Raw genomic sequence first — 23,212 nt, 5'->3', positions numbered from 1 at the left:
AAACTAAGCCACATGCTAGCAGGGCGGTGTTCCTTACACGAATGCAGTGTCACATGCGGCATGTTCGTAGTTCCGCACATGTGCGCACAGTCAGCTGGTGTGGTAGTGGGAATGTGTGACGTCAGAAGGGGAGCGATCCGCATGCGTGTGAAAGCTCACCACATGTGCATGCACACGTGGCGCGTTCTTAGCCGTCCCTGTTGCAGTGTGTGTCCTTTGTCCCTCTGTGTTCTCCACCCTAGTGCTTTTAGGGTGGAGGTTTTAATGTGTTGCAGAGTGACTGGCTTTCCCTTTTTATTCTCGTAGTTGGCCAGCCACTGTAATCTACTTTCATGTTGTACTCTCTTCTGTTTCCAGTGTCTCTCTGTTGTTTTCTTGTCCTCTTTCGTTCCTTTTAGTGTTCGTTGCCTTCCCTTTGTTCTTGTGGCTTTTCCTTTCTTTCTGTTTTGTGTTATATGTTTCATCCATTTTATTCTCTTACTTGTGGCATTGTTTTATTAGGAACAAGGGACCGATGACCTCGCTTGGTCCCTTCTCCCGCCTTTAAACCAACCAACCATGGCAGCATTGAACACGTGTACAGGCATCACTGTAAGACAAGTTGAAACGAGACCCATCCAAAAACTCTAAATTTTGTCGCACAGTGTGCCAGTGTCAACGTTCATGTGCCAATTGCAGTCTGCGGTGTTGGTGGGTTCTGGTCAGTGGAAGCAGGTGTAATGCCACACATGCTGCCAGTCCCAATCTCGGAAGGCAATGTCAAACTATCAGTGCAGACATGCCCACACCAGTTGCAGTGCTCAAACATCACATCAACACTGTGGACAAAACTGTTTTGTCCATTACGGCCAAGCAGGCACGGTGGCAGTCATCACATACTGTGCTCGCATTGTGTTGTCCAGTACCCTGTTGGTGGTGTTTACAGCCCTTCTCTCCACTGGTTCCTTATACACCTCACTTTTGAAGCAACATGCCCTATATGAGGTACAGTGTCCTGTAACAACTGACCTGACGCCCGGAAACCAATCATACTGCCCGGTTTGAATGCACTTGCATGCCAATATTCCTGTCTGTGATGTGAGCGAGGCACAGTGGCACTTGGTTACACATTTCCACTTTGTATGATGGCTCTGCGCCAACTGAATATTGTGTAACACTGACCTGTCTTGTCACACAAAAGAGGGTGCTGTTGGCACCCTCTGCCATTTAAATCACTTATTATGGTGTCAGTGTTCCAAATGTTCTGTTTTCGTGGTATGTTGCAGGTCATTGCTTCTGAGTTATCCACATTTTACAAACAGTAAAAGCTGGCATTTGCTGCTCAGTGTGGCTGTGTGCACATTCACCCGCACAGTGAGCACCACCTACCATTGTTTAACATTTCCAGTGCCTGCATGTCTTAGTTGGCTCATCTCCTTAGCCATATATGTACCATACAAAATGTCAGCTAGATCCCAATGTCACATCCATTATGTTTTTATAGTTGTCTGACAAATCCGTACTAAATGTAAGTTCGATCCAGTGGCACGTATGTTAAAAGTCTTATGACAGAGCCTTACAGAATGGGACTAGTACCTTCAATTATGCATTTCCTTTTGATATTTGTGGTTGACATGCACTTTGCACCAGACAAGAGCCTTTTGGCTCATACATCCGTTCTTGTCAGTATGTGATTTTTTTAAAAAAGTCTTGGTAATTTATCATTTTGCAATTTTGGTTCCTTTTCTGGTTGATGTGCATAATTATATGTAATAAATTGTTTAATATGTTCCTTTACCTTCTGGAAAAGACAGATTTATGTTTGTTGACAGCATGATAAAGGTACCTGTACTTCTCTGACTGTTATTTTCCAATCCTATAAAGCTTCTATATGCACCATTTCTGAAGCACATAGTTTTAAAAGAAAAGAAAAAAAAAATTGACACGGAGCTGGGACATTTCATGGTACAAAATGTTATATTTATGTCCTTAATTACCTGTCTGGTCCCTTTTGAAGAATGCTTTGGTTGTAAAATGGCTTATTTATCTATATTAGACTTTTCAAACTTCCTGGCAGATTAGATCCAACAATGGAAAATCTAGGATGGAATGTAACAATACGAGAGAAGGAAAGTTGCTACTCATCATATAGCTGAGATGCTGATTTGCGATAGACACAATAAAAAGATTCAGACAATCATAGCTTTCGGCCATTAAGGCCTTTGTCAGCAGTAGACACACACGCGCGCACACACACACTCACATAAGTGCAACTTGCACACACGTCTGCAGTCTCAGAGCTGCAGTTTCAGACTCAGCATCTCCGCTATATGGTGAGTAGCAACTTTCCTTCTCTAAATTAGAATAGATTTACTTTCATTCCTATTGATCCATAGTGATGAGATTCTCCAGGATGTAGAACATGTCAGAAAAACAATAATACTTGACAGATATTTGCAACTGAAACAAATAAGTTAATGGACCTTCCACAGGTCCCAAGCGGAACGATACTCATTTTTTTAATGAACACTATATAAAAGAATCATTTTACAAACAGTAATTTACTGAGACTGCAATGAATTTAAACTTTAAAAAAAAGATTTATTTATAAGGTAATAAACACATAATAGAACTATTACAATACTTATTTACAATGAGCATATTGCTGCACTGAAATGGTACAGAAGTTAGATTGTACACACACACACACACACCAGTTGGTTCTACTGTGATATTCATCAGTGCAGTAGAAGGAGTTGGCCACCAATAAATCCATTAGGCTTCTGTTAAACTGAATTTCGTTGGGTTGTTAAACTTTTTATGGCTGCTGACATGTTATTGAAAATGTGTGTTCCTGAATAATGCACACTTACAAGGGTAAGTGACTTTAAACCTTTGTGAAGATTATTCTTATTTCTAGTATTGATTTGATGAATTGAGCTGTTGGTTTGAAAAAGTTATATATTTTTAATGACAAATTTCATTTAGGAAAAAATATATTGGGAAGCAGTAGTTAGTATCCCTAGTTCCCTAAACAGGCTTCTGCAAGATGTTCTCGAGTTCACATAACGTATAACTCTTATTGCATGTTTTTGTGCCTGGAAAACTTTAGCTTGGCTTGATGAACTGCCCAAAAAATAGTCTCATATGACATTATGGAATGAAAGTAAGTGTAGTACGCCAGCTTTTTCATTTTTACATCCCCTATCTGACACAATTCGCATTGCAAATAGAGACTTGTTAAGATGCTTCAGCAGTTGTGTGGTGTGCTCCTCCCAGTTGAATTTATTATCAAGCTGTAATCCCAAGAATTTATCACTGTTCACTTCTTCTATCTGCTTGTCATCATATGTTAGGCATATAATCGTGGGACACCTCTTAAGTTCTGAACTGCATGTAGTGTGTTTTTTCAAAGTTTAGTGATAAAGAAATGGCTAGGAACCAGTGATTAATGCCCACAAATATTTTATTAGCCGATTGTTCTAAGACTCCACTTGATTTGCTATTTATTGCAATGTTTGTATCACCGACAAACAAAACAAACTTGGCATCTGGTAATGTTACTGATGAAAGGTCATTGATATACACAAGAAAAAGTAAGGGCCCTAAGATGGAACTTTGAGGGCACCCACATGTAATTAGTTTCCAGTTGGATGATGCCTGATACCTTAATACAAGTCTCTTTCGTAATAACATCCTTTGTTTTCTCCCAGATATGTAAGATTTGAACCATTTTTGCAACATTTCCTGGTACACCACAATATTCTAACTTAACTAAAAAGGATATTGTGATTTACCCAGTCAGATGCCTTTGACAGATCACAAAAAATGCCAGTTGCCTGCAATTTTTTGTCGAATGAATTAAGTACATTTTCACTGTAAGTGTAGATAGCCTTCTCAATGTCAGAACCCTTCAGAAATCCGAACTGCAACTTCGACAATATGTTATTTGTGATAAAATGGTTATAAAGCCGATTGTACATTACCTTTTCTAAAATTTTTGAGAATGCTGGTAAAAGTGAAATTGGACGGAAATTTGATTATATTTCTTTATTTCCCTTCTTAAACAGTGGCTTAACTTTAGCATATTTCAACCATTCAGGAAATATTCCACTGATAAATGACTGGTTACACAGATAGCCTAATATGTTACTTAACTCAGATCGACATTCTGTAATTAACTTTGTTTATATTTCATCATACACACTAGATGTTTTCGATTTTAAAGATTTTATAATGGACATTACTTCTGCTGGGGTAGTAAGAGTCAAATTCATATTGTGGAAGTTACTTGAAATGTCTGGTCTGAGATATTCTAGAGCAGCATCTACAGAACCTTAAAACCCCATCTTTTCAGTAACAATTATAAAATGATTGTTAAAAAGTTCTGCAACACTATACACATCTGTCAACGATGTATCATTTACTCTTTATGCTATTTGTCCCTCTTCATGTCTGGTTCTACTGGTCTCCTCCTTCACTATACCCCATATTGTCCCTATCTTTTCCTTGTAATGTATTTGCTTTAATGTCTGTATTACAGTCTTCAATATTTTGCAGAATTTCTTGTAATGTGCTATAGCATCAACATCGGAACTGTTTTGGACTGACAGATATCGTTTTCTTTTTGTTTTACGTCATACCTCTGTTCAGTAACCCATGACTTATTTGTAGACTTTGCTCTAACCTTGGTTAGTTTTGGGGGGAAACAGTGTTCAAATAAGGTAAACACTTTATTAGCAAAAGTGTTATATTTTTCAATCATGCCATGAGCACTGTAAACATCACTCCCGTGAATATATCTGAGGATTGTAATAAAATAATCAATTTTTGGTGTATTGATTACCCTCTTGAGCTCAGATTGCTAATCTGAGATAGCTCTCAGTTGTTACATTCCATCCTGGATTTTCCATTGTTTGATAAACTTGGAAATTTACTGAAAGTAACAGTAATAAATCTGGTACAGTAAAGTCTGACCATCCTGCTTACAGTGTTTCTGTGGACTTGTCAATGGCTCATGGTATCGCGAAATGTATCAGTAGGCAGTTGATAGGTGGTAGTTGCGGAAGTTCAGTCAGTTTTAGTATGTCAAACAGCTTGATTTTAACTTGGTCAATAAGCGCTACTGTGCACATGTTTTGTAAATTAGTGACAGTTCTTCTTACACATTAAAGTGTGTAAAACTAAATTACAGATGGAGAGAGGTGGCACTGTGGTTAGCACACTGGACTCGCATTCAGCAGGACGACAGTTCAAATGTGCGTCCAGCCAACCTGATTTAAGTTTTCCATGATTTTCCTAAATCACTTCAGAGTGATGATTGATTGATAAAAAGAACTGAAAATATGTAAAACTTTGAAGAACCCTAAAAGTGAAAACTTTTCAATGCTTTGTGGATGTGGTTTGAACAGGAGAGTAGAAAAATAACTCTGTTATCTGGACCAATCATTGTTTGAAAAATTAGATGTAGACAATGTAAATTGAAGTTTACGCCAAGTGAAAGGTGGCTATATGGGCAGAAAAAACCACATGGCACTCAAAATGTAGTTAATTCCAGCGAGAAGCTGTCAGCTGGCAAAACAGCTGCCAATGAATTTGTCCAAAATTTGAAAACCTAGTTAAAGAGCTTAAACTGTTCACTGATCAAGTGTCTAATATTTATCAGTTTGACTTACTGCAAAACGCTCCCTACAATAACTCTCGCTGCACAAAATGAGTCAGTTGTGTGTCAATGCAATACTGTTATCATGTATGTCCAGTTGTTGAACTTTCAATCGCAGTAATATCATTTTACTGTGCGACACAGACATATTTTACATGACAGGCTGTACATTAAATTTGGTGTAAGATTTTTTTTAGTGTGTGTTGATGTTTTCTTTCACTTTTTTTCTGTTTTAACATGGAACAATTTTTCAGAAAGTATTTCCTGTTGAAAATTAAAGTCGTACCACACTGTACTGCGATACTGCAGGTCAATGTTCCTCTGATAGTCCCACCTGTTTTTCTTCCTGACCATACTGCCAGTCTTACAGAAGTCAGATTACGGAGTTTCTGATATAATTAATTTGTGTTTCACATTGATAAGTCTCTCTCTCTCTCTCTCTCTCTCTCTCTCTCTCTCTCTCTATCTATCTATCTATCTATCTATCTATCTAGCACATGCCCCTGCATGCACACACACAGCAGTGAGCACACAGTTGGTTATTTTCTCTCTGTGTTATCATTTGAATTTGACATCAGTTTTATCAACAAGATGTTGACTTTCTTTTCTGAAATTGTATTTTGAAATCATCTTTCTACTGGAATAGATTCGTACTACAGTATACAGTATTGTGATGATATATACATCTTCAGTAGCATTTTGTATAATAGTTTTAGAGCATAAGTTTTTGCTGTTATTTTTGGGCAGAGGTTTAAAGTATTTTGTAATCCTGTAACTTGATAACTTTATAACAAGAAATTGTCATCTGTATGGGTTAGTTGCTAATAAGAGACCACTGACAGACAGGAACTGAAACATTTTTAAAATCCTGACTGATGGAACACCATACTGAATGCTACACATCATTATAGTAAGAAGAAAAGTCAACTTTGCGTAAATGCTGGTCATAGCTGTTGGCTCGGAATGCTTTCAGTATAAAGACAGTAAATTCATGGTTACAATAAGATAAATACCACTTTTCCTGAGGATTCTAGTGGATGACAACTCCAGTGTAAACTATCTCATGTGACTGTGGCTAAAGAAGACTATTTTTGTGAAAAGTTCTCACTGATGTAGGGTGACAGGAGGAGCCCTTCTGATACACCTCACAATATCCCTACCCTTGGTGACTTTCTTAATTTTAAATGAAATGTCACTTCTGTCTGATCTCTCTACATTTCTTTAAACTTAAATTTAAGGTCAGTTATCTGAAAATGAAAGTTCAATGTGTTTTTCATAGCTGGCCCGATGAAATCGTATTGGTTACTTTGTTCATAGCATTAGACATGCATTTTTTTTTTCCCCCAGCATATGGTTAAAATAATTGCAACTTTGATCAGTTGTTAAATATGAATTTGATAATCCAATTTTGTTTTCAGTTCTTTTGAAGATAATCGTTTTTATGTTTGTAACTGAGCTTTTGTGAGGCGCCTCTTCCCCCCCCCCCCCCCCCCCCCCAGTAACATCTTCCCTCATTAAAAACTGGATATTTTGTTAAACAATTAAAATGTGAACCTTTCTTTTACAGCAAAAAGAAATGCAGATACGGAAACAGTTTAGGGAAACATGTAAAATACAAACTCGGCAGTACAAGGCGCTCAAAGCCCAAATCCTGCAAACAACGCCAAAGGATGAACAGAAGGCAGTGATAAAGAAATTAAAGGAAGAGCAGCGGCGAAAGCTTGCATTGCTAGGTGACCAGTATGAGCAAAGCATAGCTGAAATGCTTCAGAAGCAGTCGGTAATTATCTGGAAATTTTTTTTATATTTTACTTTACAGGAAAAGAATGAAATTATTACCTACATAATACTCTAAAATTTAAATAGAAAGTGTATCTATGTTTCAGTAGATCACATGTGGCAGCCATTACTTGATGCCGATTAATTATTCATTATGCATGTCGTTTACATGTGCTACTTATTAGAAAGATGTTAAGGAAGTGTGATTCCCTGGATGTATGTGAATATCTGTGTTGCACTGTTTCCAAATGAACTCTGGCATACTGATGTAATTGTGTTTCTCACTGTAGAACAGATTTAAACTATTTCATACTCCACAGATATATGCTGAAGATGTCAGTAGGCAACACACTGATTTCTATGAGGTAGCAACCAGTGTTTTTCTGTAGTGGTGGACGAAATGCAAATTACATTCTCAGGCATTGTTTTTGGCTGTTACTACCCACACTGGAGAAAGCCATGCTCAGCTCGCCTAAGTATACTGGTTCAGTACACAGTGATACCCCTATTTTACATTACCGTGGGGTCCAGACTTGAAAATCGCAAAATTGAGGAAAATGCAGAATCGAGGAAAACATTAACGCTCCCAAAATACGAGCAAAAACACAAGAAAAAACTTGTCAAATAATTTAAATAGGTATATGTGTACAAGATAATCGAGCTACTTTCCAATATGGTATGAGCACAAATTATACGTCAAAACACGCATTTTTGAGACATCTTTTCTTTGTGTTCACCCAGAACAAAAACTAATGAACATTGTGAATTAAACTGAAAACTAAAGTACATTTAAATGTGTCTGAAACTAACATGGAGGGGTCTGTGTGTGTGTGTGTGTGTGTGTGTGTGTGTGTGTGTGTGTGTGTGTGTGTGTTTTCCTTCTGTAGCCAATGGTAGACTTACAGCCATGTACACAATAAGATCGAAATGTGTTTCCAGCTGTTTGATGTGAACACCATTTGAAAACATCTTTCAAATTATGGAAACGTCTGTCTGTAGCAATGTCCATGCAGATCAAAGGAAACAATGTGTTTCAGGCCAGCTACAGTATGTTACTGCTGCATGGCAAAAGTGTATATTTATATGTCACATTCTGTCCCACCTGTTGTACAAAATTATTAGGTGTTTTGTTTTCCCTTGCTGTATTAAGCTTTTCCACTTGAAAAGAATAAACAAATAAATAAATAAATAAAGGAAATTAAACATCACACAGTGGACCAACCAGCAGACAGTTTAGTTGTTGTTGTTGTTGTTGTTGTTGTTGTTGTTGTACCAGGCTGACAGTTGCTTGTGGAATATATGAAGCAAGCAGTGCAATAACAGCAATGAAACAAGACACTCTGCACAAAAACTGCTGTTGCATTTGGTAGAATACTGAGAAATACTGTGTAGAAAAGAAAATGTCATTTGTTGTGACTTTTTTTCAAAATGTGAAATAAATGCTCAAGACTCTAAAGTGAATCTCCTGTGACAAAAAAAATTAAACTAACAGCATGTCTGGTTGCAGTTGCTTTTCTGAAATTTGTATATTTTTAGCTATCTTCTGTGGTGTCACCGCCAGACACCACACTTGCTAGGTGGTAGCCTTTAAACCGGCCGCGGTCCTTTACTATACGTCGGACCCGCATGTCGCCACTATAAGTGATTGCAGACCGAGCGCCGCCAAGCAGCAGGTCTCGTCTACAGAGACTCCCTAGCACTCGCCCCAGTTGTACAGCTGACTTTGTTAGTAATGGTTCACTGTCTACATACGCTCTCATTTGCCGAGACGACAGTTTAGCATAGCCTTTAGCTACGTCATTTACTATGACCTAGTGAGGCGCCATATTCAGTTACTAATAGATAATATTGTGAATCATGTACCGTCAAGAGCGATGTTCATCATTAATCCATTAAAGTTAAGTATGAAACTAATAATGTCCGCTTTTTGAATTCTCATTCCTTGTCATGTTCCAGACCTCACATCAGTATAGTTCTTCCCGCCAGCCTGCGTGAGCTAAAACGCGTGCATTTCGGCCTCTACTAGTAACACGGTGTTGGCTCTTCTGCCAACTCGACATCTTCCATATTCAGTTCCCATATGTAGTAAGTTTTCCCCACCAGTTCTTCTTCAGTATGTTTTTGCTCACCAAAGATGATGGCTGTATGCAAACCAACAAATCCATTTTATACAACTAAATCTGTTTTTCTCAACCATTAACCAGCTACTATACAAACTCTCCATAAAAAATATCGTAGTTTTAAAAATGATTGCTAAATTCTTTGATAAATGCTTCTTTATTCTGTAAAACAACAAAACACTGAGAGATGCTTATGGCGTTCAGGTCACAAGTCACAAAATATATATATATGAAGACTTACCAAGCGGGAAAGCGCCGGTAGATAGGCACAATGAATAAAACACACAAACACACACGCAGAATTTGAGCTTTCGCAACCGTCGGCAGCTTTGTCAGGAAAGAGGGAAGGAAAAGGAAAGATGAAAGGATGTGGGTTTTAAGGGAGAGGGTAAGGAGTCATTACAATCCTGGGAGCGAAAAGACTTACCTTAGGGGGGAAAAAAGGATAGGTACATGTGGAAGTTTCTTCTATTTTTATATATATATATATATATATATATATATATATATATATATATATAATGGATTACAACAACATCACTAGTGGGCTTTCGACTTTTGCGAACGCTTGTGAACAACTCCTTTGTGAACTGTGTGCACTTCAATTATTCATTTCCTTCTTGGTGTGTGACGTATCAGCACAGTATGCCATTTCAAAGCAGTGGTGCATTTAAAGTATCATATCATGGATCATCACACTTATCATTAAATATCAAGTAACAAAGTATCAATGATGTAAGCTTCAAGAGACATTATGATAACTAATGCACAAGAACCATGGACATCGCTGTTGGTGGGGAGGCTTGCGTGCCTCAGCGATATAGATGGCCGTACCGTAGGTGCAACCACAACAGAGGGGTATCTGTTGAGAGGCCAGGCAAATGTGTGGTTCCTGAAGAGGGGCAGCAGCCTTTTCAGTAGTTGCAGGGGCAACAGTCTGGATGATTGACTGATCTGGCCTGCTAACATTAACCAAAATGGCCTGGCTGTTGTGGTACTGCGAACGGCTGAAAGCAAGGGGAAACTACATCCGTAATTTTTCCCGAGTGCATGCAGCTTTAGTGTATGATTAAATGCTAATGGCGTCCTCTTGGGTAAAATATTCCGGAGGTAAAATAGTCCCCCATTCGGATTTCGGGGGGGGGGGGGGGGGGGGGGGGGAAATACTCAGGAGGACGTTGTTATCAGGAGAAAGAAAACTGGCGTTCTACGGATCGGAGCGTGGAATGCCCGATCCCTTAATCGGGCAGGTAGGTTAGAAAATTTAAAAAGGGAAATGGATAGGTTAAAGTTAGGTATGGTGGGAATTAGTGAAGTTCGGTGGCAGGAGGAACAAGACTTTTGGTCAGGTGAATACAGGGTAATAAATACAAAATCAAATAGGGGTAATGCAGGAGTAGGTTTAATAATGAATAAAAAAAATAGGAGTGTGGGTAAGCTGCTACAAATAGCATAGTGAACGCATTATTGTGGCCAAGAGAGATACGAAGCCCACACCTACTACAGTAGTACAAGTTTATATGCCAACTAGCTCTGCAGATGACGAAGAAATTGAAGAAATGTATGATGAAATAAAAGAAATTATTCAGATGGTGAAGGGAGAAGAAAATTTAATAGTCATGGGTTACTGGAATTCGGTAGTAGGAAAAGAGAGAGAAGGAAACGTAGTAGGTGAATATGGATTGGGGCTAAGAAATGAAAGGGGAAGCTGCCTGATAGAATTTTGCACAGAGCAAAACTTAATCACAGCTAACACTTGGTTCAAGAATCATAAAAGAAGGCTGTATACAGGGAAGAAGCCTGGAGATACTGACAGGTTTCTGATAGACTATATAATGGTAAGACAGAGATTTAGGAACCAGGTTTGAAATTGTAAGACATTTTCAGGGGCAGATGTGGACTCTGACCACAATCTATTGGTTATGAACTGTAGACTAAAACTGAAGAAACTGCAAAAAGGTTGGAAATTAAGGAGATGGGACCTGGATAAACTGAAATAACCAGAGGTTGTACACAGTTTCAGGGAGAGCATAAGGGAACAATTGACAGGAATGGGGGAAAGAAATACAGTAGAAGAAGAATGGGTAGCTTTGAGGGATGAAATAGTGAAGGCAGCAGAGGATCAAATAGGTAAAAAGACGAGGGCTAGTAGAAACCCTTGGGTAACAGAAGAAATATTGAGTTTAATTGATGAAAGGAGAAAATATAAAAATGCAGTAAATGAAGAAGGCAAAACGGAATACAAACGTCTCAAAAATGAGATAGACAGGAAGTGCAAAATGGCTAAGCAGGGATGGGTAGAGGACAAATGTAAGGATGTAGAGACTTCTCTCACTAGGGGTAAGATACATACTGCCTACAGGAAAATTAAATAGACCTTTGGAGAAAAGAGAACCACTTGCATGAATATCAAGAGCTGAGATGGAAACCCAGTTCTAAGTAAAGAAGGGAAAGCAGAAAGGTGGAAGGAGTATATAGAGGGTCTATACAAGGGCGATGTACTTGAGGACAATATTATGGAAATGCAAGAGGATGTAGATGAAGATGAAATGGGAGATACAGTACTGTGTGAAGAGTTTGACAGAGTTTGAGAGTCGAAACAAGGCCCTCGGAGTAGACAACATTCCATTAGAACTGCTGATGGCTTTGGGAGAGCCAGTCCTGACAAACCCCCAGCCCAGGGTCTGAATCGGAGGCTGAGACGGTTCTGCTACCGTGTGGGCTGCAGATTCCTCGACTTGCGCCATAGGGTGGTGGGGTTTCGGATTCCGCTGGATAGGTCAGGAGTCCACTACACGCAGCAAGTGGCTACACGGGTAGCAGGGGTAGCAGGGGTTCTGTGGTGTGGACTGGGCGGTCTTTTAGGTTAGATGGCCTCGGGCAAGTACAGAAAGGGCAACAGCCTCAAAGGGTGCAGGGCAAAGTCAGGACATGCGGGGACCAAGCAGCAATCGGTATTGTAATTGTAAACTGTCGAAGCTGCATTGGTAAAGTACTAGAACTTCAAGCGCTGATAGAAAGCACCGAAGCTGAATTCGTTATAGGTACAGAAAGCTGGCTGAAGCCAGAGATAAATTCTGCCGAAATTTTTACAAACGCACAGACGGTGTTTAGAAAGGATAGATTGCATGCAACCGGTGGTCGCGTGTTTGTCGCTGTTAGTAGTAGTTTATCGTTTAGTGAAGTAGAAGTGGATAGTTCCTGTGAAATATTATGGGTGGAGGTTACACTCAACAACCAAGCTAGGTTGATAATTGGCTCCTTTTACTGACCTCCCGACTCAGCAGCATTAGTGGCAGAACAACTGAGAGAAAATTTGGAATGCATTTCACATAAATTTTCTCAGCATATTATAGTCTTAGGTGGAGATTTCAATTTACCAGACTGGGACACTCATATGTTTAGGACGGGTGATAGGGACAGAGCATCGAGTGACATTACACTGAGTGCACTATCCGAAAATAACCTCGAGCAATTAAACAGAGAACGGACTCATGGAGATAACATCTTGAACCTACTGATAACAAACAAACCCGAACTTTTCGATTCTGTAAGTGCAGAACAGGGAATCAGTGATCATAAGGCCGTTGAAGGAATATAAGAAAAGGGAGGAAGGTTTATCTGTTTAGCAAGAGTAATAGAAGGCAGATTTCAGACTACCTAACAGTGTCGGAACAGAAATTTTCGTTTTGATCTGACAATGTTGAGTGTTTATGGAAAAAGTTCAAGGCAATTGTAAAATGTGTTTTAGACAGGTACGTGCCGAGTAAAACTCTGAGGAATGGGAAAAACCCACCGTTCTTCAACAACAAAGTTAGGAGACTACTGCGAAAGCAAAAATAGCTTCACTGCAAGTTTAAACGCAGCCAAAACCTCTCAGACAAACAGAACCTAAATGATGTCAAAGTTAGCGTAAGGAGGGCTGTGTGTGAAGCGTTCAGTGAATTCGAAAGTAAAATTCTATGTACCGACTTGACAGAAAATCCTAGGAAGTTCTGGTCTTGCGTTAAATCAGTAAGTGGCTCGAAACAGCATATCCAGACACTCCAGGATGATGATGGCATTGAAACAGAGGATGACACGTGTAAAGCTGAAATATTAAGCACCTTTTTCCAAAGCTGTTTCACAGAGGAAGACCGCACTGCAGTTCCTTCTCTAAATCATTGCACAAATGAAAAAATGGCTGACATAGAAATAAGTGTCCAAGGAATAGAAAAGCATCTGGAATCACTCAACAGAGGAAAGTTCACTGGACCTGATGGGATACCAATTCGATTCTACACAGAGTACACGAAAGAAATTGCCCCCCCTTCTAACAGCCGCGTACCGCAAGTCTCTAGAGGAACGGTAGGTTCCAAATGATTGGAAAAGAGCACAGGTAGTCCCAGTCTTCAAGAAGGGTCATCGAGCAGACGCGCAAAACTATAGACCTATATCTCTGACGTCGATCTGTTGTAGAATTTTAGAACATGTTTTTTGCTCGAGTATCATGTCGTTTTTGGAAACCCAGAATCTACTCTGTAGGAATCAACATGGATTCCGGAAACAGCGATCATGTGAGACCCAACTTTTTTTTTCCCCCCATGAGACCCAGAAAATATGAGATACAGGGTCCCAGGTAGATGTTATTTTCCTTGATTTCCGGAAGGCGTTCAATACAGTTCCGCACTGTCGCCTGATAAACAAAGTAAGAGCCTACGGAATATGAGACCAGCTGGATTGAAGAGTTTTTAGCAAACAGAACACAGCATGTTGTTATCAGTGGAGAGACGTCTACAGACGTTAAAGTAACCTCTGGCGTGTCACAGGGGAGTGTTATGGGACCATTGCTTTTCACAATATATGTAAATGACCTAGTAGATAGTGTCGGAAGTTCCATGCGGCTTTTTGCGGATGATGCTGTAGTATACAGAGAAGTTGCAGCATTAGAAAATTGTAGCGAAATGCAGGAAGATCTGCAGCGGATAGGCCCTTGGTGCAGGGAGTGGCAACTGACCCTTAACATAGACAAATGTAATGTGTTGCGAATACTTAGAAAGAAGGATCCTTTATTGTATGATTCTATGATAGCGGAACAAACACTGGTAGCAGTTACTTCTGTAAAATATCTGGGCGTATGCGTGCGGAACGATTTGAAGTGGAATGATCCTATAAAATTCATTGTTGGTAAGGTGGGCACCAGGTTGAGATTCATTGGGAGAGCCCTTAAAAAATGTAGTCCATCAACAAAGGAGGTGGCTTACAAAACACTTGTTCAACCTATAGTTGAGTATTGCTCATCAGTGTGGGATCCGTACCAGATCGGGTTGACGGAGGAGATAGAGAAGATCCAAAGAAGAGCGGCGTGTTTCGTCACAGGGTTATTTGGTAACCGTGATAGCGTTATGGAGATGTTTAACAAACTCAAGTGGCAGAATCTGCAAGAGAGGTGCTCTGCATCGCGGTGTAGCTTGCTCGCCAGATTTCGAGAGGGCCGTTTCTGGATGAGGTATCGAATATATTGCTTCCCTCTACTTATAACTCCCAAGGAGATCATGAATGTAACTCTACCATCTGGTGAGCAAGATGTATGAGACAGGCGAAATACCCTCAGACTTCAAGAAGAATATAATAATTCCAATCCCAAAGAAAGCAGGTGTTGACATGTGTGAAAATTGCCAAACTATGAGTTTAATAAGTCACAGCTGCAAAATACTAACGCAAATTCTTTACAGACGAATGGAAAAACTAGTAGAAGCCGACCTTGGGGAAGATCAGTTTGGATTCCGTGGAAATATTGGAACACGTGAGGCAATACTGACCTTTTGACTTATCTTAGAAGAAAGATTAAGGAAAGGCAAACCTACATTTCTAGCATTTGTAGACTTAGAGAAAGCTTTTGACAATGTTGATTGGAATACTCTCTCTCAAATTCTGAAGGCGGCAGGGGTAAAATACAGGGAGCGAAAGGCTATTTACTATTTGTACAGAAATCAGATGGCAGTTATAAGAGTCGAGGGACATGAAAGGAAAGCAGTGATTGGAAAGGGAGTGTGACGGGGTTGTAGCCTATCCCCGATGTTATTCAATCTGTGTATTGAGCAAGCAGTAAAGGAAACAAAAGAAAAGTTCGGAGTAGGTATTAAAATTCATGGAGAAGAAATAAAAACTTTGAGGTTCGCCGATGACATTGTAATTCTGTCAGAGACAGCAAAGGACTTGGAAGAGCAGTTGAACGGGATGAACAGTATCTTGAAAGGAGGGTATAAGATGAACATCAACAAAAGCAAAACGAGTATAATGGAATGTAGTTGAATTAAGTCGAGTGATGCTGAGGGAATTAGATTAGTAAATGAGACACTTAAAGTAGTAAAGGAGTTTGCTATTTGGGGAGCAAAATAACTGTGTTGTTTTTGTGGTCTTCAGTCCTGAGACTGGTTTGATGCAGCTCTCCATCAAAATAACTGATGATGGTCGAAGTAGAGAGGATATAAAATGTAGACTGGCAATGGCAAGGAAAGCGTTTCTGAAGAAGAAAAATTTGTTAACATCAAGTATAGATTTAAATGTCAGAAAGTCATTCTGAAAGTATTTGTATGGAGTGTAGCCATGTATGGAAATGAAACATAGACGATAAATAGTTTGGACAAGAAGAGAATAGAAGCTTTCGAAATGTGGTGCTACTGAAGAATGCTGAATATTAGATGGATAGATCACATAACTAATAAGGAGGTATTGAATAGAATTGGGGAGAAGAGGAGCTTGTAGCACAACTTGACTAGAAGAAGGGATCGGTTGGTAGGACATGTTCTGATACATCGAGGGATTTCTACAGGCAAATACAACCCATGGGCAAAGACACGTCTTGTTTTTCACTGTGAGTCAGCGTTTGCCTGTTCGCAACAAATCACAGCTATTCTGTTTCTGCCCTCCAACCCTACCTCAACCCCTATCCTCTCGGTCCATTTTACTCCTACCAAACATTAGTTGCATTTAGAGAGGATCATGAGGTGCAGGTCATGCTGGTTTAAGAGCCAATTATCAACATGTCTTCCAGTGAAAATGAAGATAACGACAAGACTACAGCTGACAAAGCACTGTGTATGTGAGGAAGATTGTGTTATAAAAATCTACAATACTGAGAGTAGTGTCAGAAAAGAAGAATGCATGGAATACTGTTGCACAAGAATACTAGCACTAAGCTGGCTCAAGTACAGTGTTGCACTGCTTAATAAGTTCTTCATTAATATGAAGAGTCAAATAAAAGGGACAACTGATCTGGAAGAAACAGGAAATAAACTGGTTAAACTTACAGATAGGGAACAGGACTTACTGGCTTTGCTCTTCCAGAAAGGTAATCCTGTTTTTAGAAAGGTTCCAGGAGCTATTTCTATTGGTATTAAGACAGTCATACACGGGTATGTGCCCAGTTGTTGCTCCTGTGGCATCAAAATCAACAGCCTCAACGCACATTCCACAAATGAAAGCCCTTACAGCGTATGTAACTGAAGAAACCAAAAACTTACCCTTATCACAATGTTAGAGACTTGTATTGTGAAACAACTGCAATTACAGAATCTTCAAATACAGAATGAAAAGAAAAAGATATAAAAAGCTGCAGAGGACAAATCTACTCAAATATTGTGTTCTTAAATGTTTTGTATTAGCATGCCCATTTCTTTATTATCTGAAAGAAATAAATAAAAATGCAAGTTGTTCATTGTTGTTGATCTCTTGTAATTAAACAACTATTACTTATAATTACATTACTTACATGTTGCTTATTACAGCTAAGTAAATCTGAGCACTTGCAGCCACTTCTGTTCACCACAAACCTTGTTTCCACTGCTCTCCAGCTGTCTGTTGGCAGGCTTGTCTTCATCAGGAATCTCATCTTCTTCTTCTTGTTCAGTAGGAGCATATTTCCTGTCCTCCACTGAATGTGGTATTTCGGGTGCTTAGAGATTTTGTGCAGTACAGCCCATGCTAATATTAGGTTGGAGACACACACTAAAACGTTTTATACATTTGTCAATATTCAGGAATCATTGCTTCAGTTAACCAAAGGCTCCTCTCCGTTATTGCTCTCCCTCTGGTGTCCAGTAAGTTGAATTAAAACTGATCAGTATTTCCTGCTGGCAAGTGGAGTGATTAACCAAGGAGATATTCCATACCATGAATTGCCAAGTCAGCAAGTAAACAGCCCCATTGTAGTTTGAAATTATATTTCTAATTGGGCTACATCTCCATATTGTAGCATGTGCATGCTGTCAGGCCATTCTGCACATTAACAGAAGGCATAACTTCCACGATTTGTGTGTTCATCACTATGTAATGCTGGTTTTCTAGCATCTATTTGGTTGCCATTTGGAGTCTGTATAACAGTTGGCATTTAAAATATTTTTTGCCGTTCTAGTTTACCTGTGTTAATTTCCTGTACTTTAGACAGGAATCAAATCCAGTTGTGAGCTTCCAAAACTATCTAATCCATAATGTTGTTCACTGTTTTGCATGCTGTTGTCCAGTCGACTCCAAAACCCTTGACCAAATTGGTCTGGAATCCCAACATAGGATTTCCAACCATTTATGGGAAATCAGGGTTGCATCTTGTGTTTCATGCATGTACTGGTTTAAATTCCAAGTTAAAAAATCTACATTTTCAGTTTCAGAGTGAAACAGCCCTTTAGGTTTACTAACGGCCCTCCAAATCTGATAATATTTCTCATGTCTGACCGGCAGGAACATCATCACACTGGAGACTAATGAACAATGATGAAGAGATAGCATGCCTTACCACTGTCTAATGATTAGCCTGGGTGTATCTTACAAGGAACCCTTTAAGTGCGAGATTGCATCTTCAATCTTTTAGTAAGGCTCAAGCGAAAATGTTGTGTCAACAATTGTGACATAAATTTTTTTTATACTAATGACTCATCATGTACATCTGGAGGGTGACAGAAAATGAGTGTCCCTTTGGTGCAAAGATCAACCTTCTATGGGATATATGTATTATATGTATTACACTTCACAAAATTAACATCGTCAGCATTCAAGAAATGTTGGAAACAACTCATTAACTTGCACCATGAACACCAAATGAAAAATGCGTGCCACAGTGATTACAAAGGCTTGGACCACCAAGATTGCAGGTGTACTCCTTGGGAGATAAAAACGATACAAGGTGTTCAATTAGGTATCCACTCTTAAAAGAATGTGTATAGAATCATATTGGTGTAACTGAGTGATGAGAGCTGATGGAATGTGACGACATGGAAACAGTCTATCATGGACATTTCCATGAAACTGGTTGTCCTCTAAGGCGCAGCTGCAGATACTGCAAAAATATGTTTTATAGGCATAGAAAAAACAAGCATCCAGAGGCTGAATTTGACCATTGGTTTCAGGTGGTATGAGTTGCAATGTCATTCACTTTGCAGGAGGGATAGTTTGCTTTAAAAGAGTATGATTTTTATACACAGACCAGGAATCAAGTCATCACAAGTTGTTTTGACCATCTGTTGGCCAAAAGCAGTGCCCATGGCATAGTTCTAGTTCTCTTATGCCCATTTTCCCACTCTTGCTTGATGTGACATAAATATTCTTTACAACCCTTGCAAAATCGTGCACACGAGAATACCGTATTTACTCGAATCTAAGCCACACCTGAAAAATGAGACGCGAAATTAAAGGGGAGAGAAAAGTTTTAGACTGCACCTCCAAATCAAACAAAAGCTTAACAATTAAGCTTTACCAAGTAGCCATTGCTATGTGTCAGGCGCTCCGTCCTTATTTGTACGGGGGACCCTTCCTTCTCCACATGCCTCGTCTGGTTCGAATCAATTGCTTATTTTTCTTTGACCTGATAAGCGCTGTTCTCTTTGTTATAGGTGTTTACGTCACTCTAAGCTGAAATTGCATTATTTTAATGCGTCATGCGTTGTTTGACGCATTCTGACATAACAATGGCAAGAGACTGCTATTTGTTGTTACTTACACTGCTGCTTTCTTTAATAATGATCAACAAGAACCAAATAATAGAATGAATATGATAGAAGACATTCTGAACGAGAGATTAGTGAAAATTTTTCTCCGTTTGTAAATCTTTGTAGACGCCTCTTTAGTACATTACATTCTGCACACAAATTAGTCATCTTAGATTTAAAAATCTAGTCAGTTGCCGTGCTTCATTTCTGACTGTATCACCATTAAGCATAAGAATAATACGAATATAAACATGACATGATATGTATATTCTTCTGCATTTTGTGTTGTCTCACTCTAGTTTCATAGTTTATTAGGCAGACATAATTTAATTGAGATAGCAGCAAACACGAAAGAATACATGGCATAATGTTTACATTCTTCTACCTTTTCTTTTAATTTATTTACTGACGCAGAGGTTTTGGCGCCAGTATTTATCTTTGTGCTTGCAAAGCATTCCTGTGTAGCGCTACATATATTCGACGGCAGTAGTTAGTTGTGGTGGCACCTACCAACATTTACAACTCTCTTGGTACCTCTAATTTCCACGGTTTCTTTCACATGCGTTTCCCCTTCTATCCCAATTGGTCGAAGTTGAAAACAAATCCCTTGCCAAACGATGGGCTAAGTTTGTTTATATCATCTAAAAATTTTCGGGTCAATTCTACAGTTTGTCATTCATCATTAAGTTGACACTTTGTTTGAAACTACATCTTGCATTTCATTAACACTGTTTGAAGTTACACATATGTCCACTGCTGCACTTCAAGTCGATGTAGATGTTATGTGCAATGTGATGTGCATAAAGTAGTAAGTCACTGTCATGCATATCCCATAAACTGTATTGAGGATCCTTGAAACGTGCAGACACCACCTTTTATAGCAAGTGCATCTTGTCATCCCTTGAATACCCAGAGTTGTTCTTATGCACTACAGGTCACATTGCTGTGGAGTTACTTAAATTCTGTTCATAATTGTTTTTTATTATGCTGTGGATGATTTTTCATGTATGTAATTATGTTTTGTACCAATATTATGAAAAGGAAAGTTGCTACTCACAATATAGTGGAGATGCTGAGTCACAGATAGGCACAACAAAAAGACCGTCACAACACACACACACACACACACACACACACACACACACACACACACACACACACAAAATAACTGCAAGATCAGGCAACTGAAACCACTCTCTTGCCTGAGACTAAAGTCGTGCGTGTGCGCACGTGTGCGTGCTCTCGCCCCCCCCCCCCCCCCAATACCCCCACCCCCTAATTACACCCCCCCCCCCCCCCACTTAGCTGACCAGTCGTCAATGCCCAGTTTTTACACAGTCCAGTTTTTTTTCCTCTCCACAGTCCAATCTACCCACTGTTATGAATGGTGGTGGTGGTGGTGGTGATGGTGGTGGTGGTGATAACAACAACACAAATGCCCAGTCCCCGCCCAGAGAAAACCCCCAACCTGGCCAGGAATCGAACATGGGGCTTTATCATCTAGAGGCAGCAACACTAGCCATTAGACCATGAGCTGCAGATACATTCCATCCTGGATTTTCCCTTGTTTGTTTGTTTTTTATACCTTGGACAACGAATGTCCTCTACTATGTTTCACTGGAGATGGAATTTGTGCCTCTCTGCCCAACAAGGATGATGAACTACATAGCTCGACATCTATTTCAGTATTACTTTCACTTATTTAGCACATATCGTCATCATTGCAGTCCTCTTGTGGATTATCCATACAGTCGAATGTATATGATACAACACATTCCACTAACTCATGTTACAGAAGCAAATATTTCATATCCCACTTCTTTCTCCCTCAGTGAAATTCCTTGGGTTCTTTCTGGTGAAATCTAAACTGTGGCAACTACTGTTGTAGATATAATTCAGTGTTTGCTCTGTTTATTGTTCCACTTTGTATCAACACCACCAGCACTGCACCACTGTTGAGAGTTACCTACTGACTAAGCAGGTCAACTATGCTCTGTAGCCTCATGCTGTGCTCACTATCAGGTACCCTCCGCCCCTCACCCCCTCCCAGTCCCACTCCCATTGCCACCGCAGGGGGCTCGCCACGCTTTGGTGGGTTCATGCTTGGCTACCACGGGACACCAGCCTTTGCAGCGTCTTTTGCCTTCCGTGCGGAATTCTATCCCCTAGCTATTCTTTTTTCTTTATGTTGGGGAAAATGTCTGGGATGTTGTTGGAAGTGTGTTCTGCATATTCAGTCCCTGATATCACAACAGTCTCTCCACTATCTTTCTTTCTTTCTTTCTTTTTTTTCCCTGTCCTTCCTCCATCCTTTGTTCCAGTGTTTGAGGTTCCTCATTTTCTTCTTACTCCCCGTTCATTCCTGAAGGCCAGCCCATGCATCTGACACATAACAGGTGACTGGGTAACGCATAATTCTCAGCCCCTGGTTGACATGTAAGTTTCGCACACACCCCCTAATAATGGCCATTCTCAGGGAGGGGTGATTGCCTCAGCAGCTACCTTCCTAAATTTCCAGTTGGCCCTTCTGTCGGGTGCTCGGGAGGTCTTTTTTGCCATCATTGTCTACCAAACATAAACGAAATGAGGCAAATGATTCAAAGACCCTTCCAGCTGCACCACAGTGCTTCATTGTTTCTCGTACTGAAGACAGTCAACCCTTCGCAGTGGTAAATCCATTTGTTATTCAGAAAGGTGTTGATCTAATTGCTGGCCCTGTGAAATTCTGCCCTTGCTTATGAAAAGGCACTTTGCTTTTGGAGACTACATCTGAGTCTCAAGCGCAACAACTGCTTGCATGTTCATTCCTGTATGGCCATCCTCATTGTGTCGAGGCCCATCAAATGCTGAATTCTTCCTGTGATGGCTGCTCAATGCTTTCACTGAGGCACAAATCCAAACATACCTCTCTGATCAGGGTGTCATTGCACTTTATTGGGTGATGAAAAATTAGATGCAGGTGATGAAAAATTAGATGCATCCTTACTGCCCACGGGTACGTTTTTCCTTACTTTTGGAAGAGTGGTTCTTCTGTCAAACATCAAAGCAGGCTTTGAAGTTATGACAGTACAACCACACTAGAGAATCCTGTCGACACCCAGCCAAATGTGTAACCTGTGGTAATGAAACTCATGAGGGCAATTGTCTGCCTCCTTTTCCCCGCTGTATCAACTGCAATGGTGACCGTACCGCCTCCTACCGAGAACGTCCCATGTATCTCGATGAGCGGGCTGTCCAGAAGGCAGGGTGAATAAAAAAATGCCTTACCTGGTCGCTCACAAGTTGTTGACTAGTTGGAAACCTACGTTCTTCCATCTGGCAACTACAGTACTGTTCAGTTACATCTCACTCCATGAAGAATGTGGCCATGCAGAAATGCGACCTCAAATTTAGCACCGCGCTTGTGAAATCGAACAGCATCGTGATAGCATCCTTATCTCCTCCTCCAGCTGTGCAACATGCCATCAAACTTTCGCAGAAGCTGATGAGCTACTGCTGTCTTATCATTGACTTTTTCGTCAGCAAATATGCATGTTGTCTGCCTGTCATGTATGGCCACCCATGCAATGCCTCTTTCTTCGATGACTCCTTTGATCACCAGTATGGGGCATGTCCGTCTTCTCTGTTGCCTCCTGGAGTTCACTTGTGGCTCTTGTTCCGGCAGCTTAACTTCACACTACCTGCCACTTTTCTGAGGGATGTGAACCCTT

General features: G+C 40.0%; 1 protein-coding gene across 5 annotated transcripts in view; it reads left to right on the top strand.

Annotated features, from left to right (window-relative positions):
* The window catches only part of LOC126285303 (serine/threonine-protein kinase Tao), a 175,861-nt gene that overhangs the window by 141,666 nt on the left and 10,983 nt on the right, over nucleotides 1–23,212 (top strand). For all 5 annotated transcript variants that reach the window (XM_049984596.1, XM_049984598.1, XM_049984595.1 and 2 more), the window contains one exon: nucleotides 7,209–7,421. In XM_049984596.1, coding sequence (XP_049840553.1) covers nucleotides 7,209–7,421 — 213 coding nt within the window. The remainder of the gene's footprint in view (nucleotides 1–7,208; nucleotides 7,422–23,212) is intronic.

Source organism: Schistocerca gregaria, chromosome 8 (genome assembly GCF_023897955.1).
Source record: "Schistocerca gregaria isolate iqSchGreg1 chromosome 8, iqSchGreg1.2, whole genome shotgun sequence".
NCBI classification, from domain to species: domain Eukaryota; kingdom Metazoa; phylum Arthropoda; class Insecta; order Orthoptera; family Acrididae; genus Schistocerca; species Schistocerca gregaria.
Note: the sequence above shows the minus strand (reverse complement) of the source record. Positions and strands in the feature narration are given on the sequence as shown.